The sequence below is a fragment of the Sapajus apella genome, unplaced genomic scaffold (genome assembly GCF_009761245.1).
Source record: "Sapajus apella isolate SASKATOON/1434 unplaced genomic scaffold, GSC_monkey_1.0 scaffold2, whole genome shotgun sequence".
Lineage (NCBI taxonomy): Eukaryota > Metazoa > Chordata > Mammalia > Primates > Cebidae > Sapajus > Sapajus apella.
The window spans coordinates 81,676,819-81,678,540 of record NW_022436942.1 but is presented as its reverse complement, the minus strand read 5'-3'; the positions used below and the strand labels follow the sequence as shown (position 1 = coordinate 81,678,540).

Genomic DNA, 1,722 nt, shown 5'->3' with positions numbered 1-1,722 from the left:
CGAGTGCAATGGCGCGATCTCGGCTCACCGCAACCTCCGCCTCCTGGGTTCAGGCAATTCTCCTGCCTCAGCCTCCTGAGTAGCTGGGATTACAGGCACGCGCCACCACGCCCAGCTGATTTTTTGCAGTTTTAGTAGAGACAGGGTTTCACCGTGTTGACCAGGATGGTCTCGATCTCTTGACCTCGTGATCCACCCGCCTCGGCCTCCCAAAGTGCTGGGATTACAGGCGTGAGCCACCGCGCCCAGCTAATTTTGTATTTTTAATAGAGACAGGGTTTAACCATCTTGGCCAGGCTAGTCTTGAATCCTGACCTTGTGATCCACCCGCCTTGGCCTCCCAAAGTGCTGGGATTAAAGGCATGAGCCACTGCGTCTGGCCTTAAATTTAGTTTTTGAGACAGGTCTCGCTGTGTCACCCAGGCTAGAGTGCAGTGGCGTGATCACAGCTCACTGTGGCCTCAACCTCCTAGGTTCAAGCAATCTTCCTACCTCAGCCTCCAGAGCTGCTAGGACTACAAGTGTTCACCACCATGCCTGGCTAATTTTTTTAATTTTTAAAGTTTTTGTAGAGACAGGGTATATCCCTATGTTGCCCAGGCTGGTCTAAAACTCCTGGGTTCTATCTGTCTTCCTGCCTCAGCCTCCAAAACTACTGGGATTACACGCATGAGCCACCAAGTCTGGCCCAATTCACAAAGCTATTTTTTTTTTTCAAATGGAGTCTGCCAGCTACTCAGGAGGCTAAGGCAGGAGAATCGCTTGAACCCAGGAGGTAGAGGTTGCAGTGAGCCAAGATTGTGCCACTGCACTCCAGTCTGGGTGACGACACTCTGTCTCAAAAAAAAAAGGAGGCTGGGACCAGGCGAAGTGGCTCACACCTGTAACCCCTGCACTTTGGGAGGCTGAGGCTGGTGGATCATCTGAGGTCAGGAATTTAAGACCAGCCTGGTCAACATGAAGAAACCCTAAAAAGAATACAAAAATTAGCTGGAAATAGTGGTAGGCACGTGTAATCCCAGCTATCCAGGGGGATGAGGCAGGAGAATCGATTGAACCCATGAGCTGGAGGTTGCCGTGAGCCAAGATCACGCCACTACACTCCAGCCTGGGCAACAGAGCTCAAAGAAAAAAAAATCAAAGAAAAAAAACAAGTGAAGCACAGGATAGTTACACCACAGCTTTGAAAAAAGGCAACAACAGGCTGGGCACAGTGGCTCACACCTGTAAACCTAGCACTTTGGAAGGCCAAGGCGGTTGGATCATCTAAGGTCAGGAGTTCAAGACCAGCCTGGCCAACATGGCAAAACCCCATCTCTACTAAGTAAAATACCATACAGAATCAGAGTTCCTGGCCCTTTGGGCTCTACTCACTGCCCAGAAGACAGAAAAGCCACTTAAAGCAACAGTAGACTTACCAGTAGGTTTTGCTCAGATACTGAAAATAGTACATGTAGCAGCCCGTGGAAGGGTCCTGTGCGTACAGAGCCTCCCGCTTCTTGGCGTCGGTGATCTCAATGAGGTCCCCGTGGTATTCCACCACAAAGTCACCCCGGGAGAACTGCTTGGTGGCAATCACACCCCTGCCTTTGCCATCGATGAGGTCAATCTGTCAGGAGGTGATAAGAGAAGGTGTTGGCTCATAACAGTAATGGATGCCACCATGCACAGCAGGCCTCTGGAGAGCTGAGGACATTTTTTTTTTTTTTTTTTTTTTTTTTT

The 1,722-nt window shown here is 49.9% G+C and overlaps 1 protein-coding gene across 1 annotated transcript in view; it reads right to left on the bottom strand.

The window, feature by feature from the left end:
* Positions 1-1,722, bottom strand: part of KMT5A (lysine methyltransferase 5A) — a 20,521-nt gene that overhangs the window by 2,696 nt on the left and 16,103 nt on the right. The window contains exon 6 of the mRNA XM_032243465.1: positions 1,419-1,609. Coding sequence (XP_032099356.1) covers positions 1,419-1,609 — 191 coding nt within the window. The remainder of the gene's footprint in view (positions 1-1,418; positions 1,610-1,722) is intronic.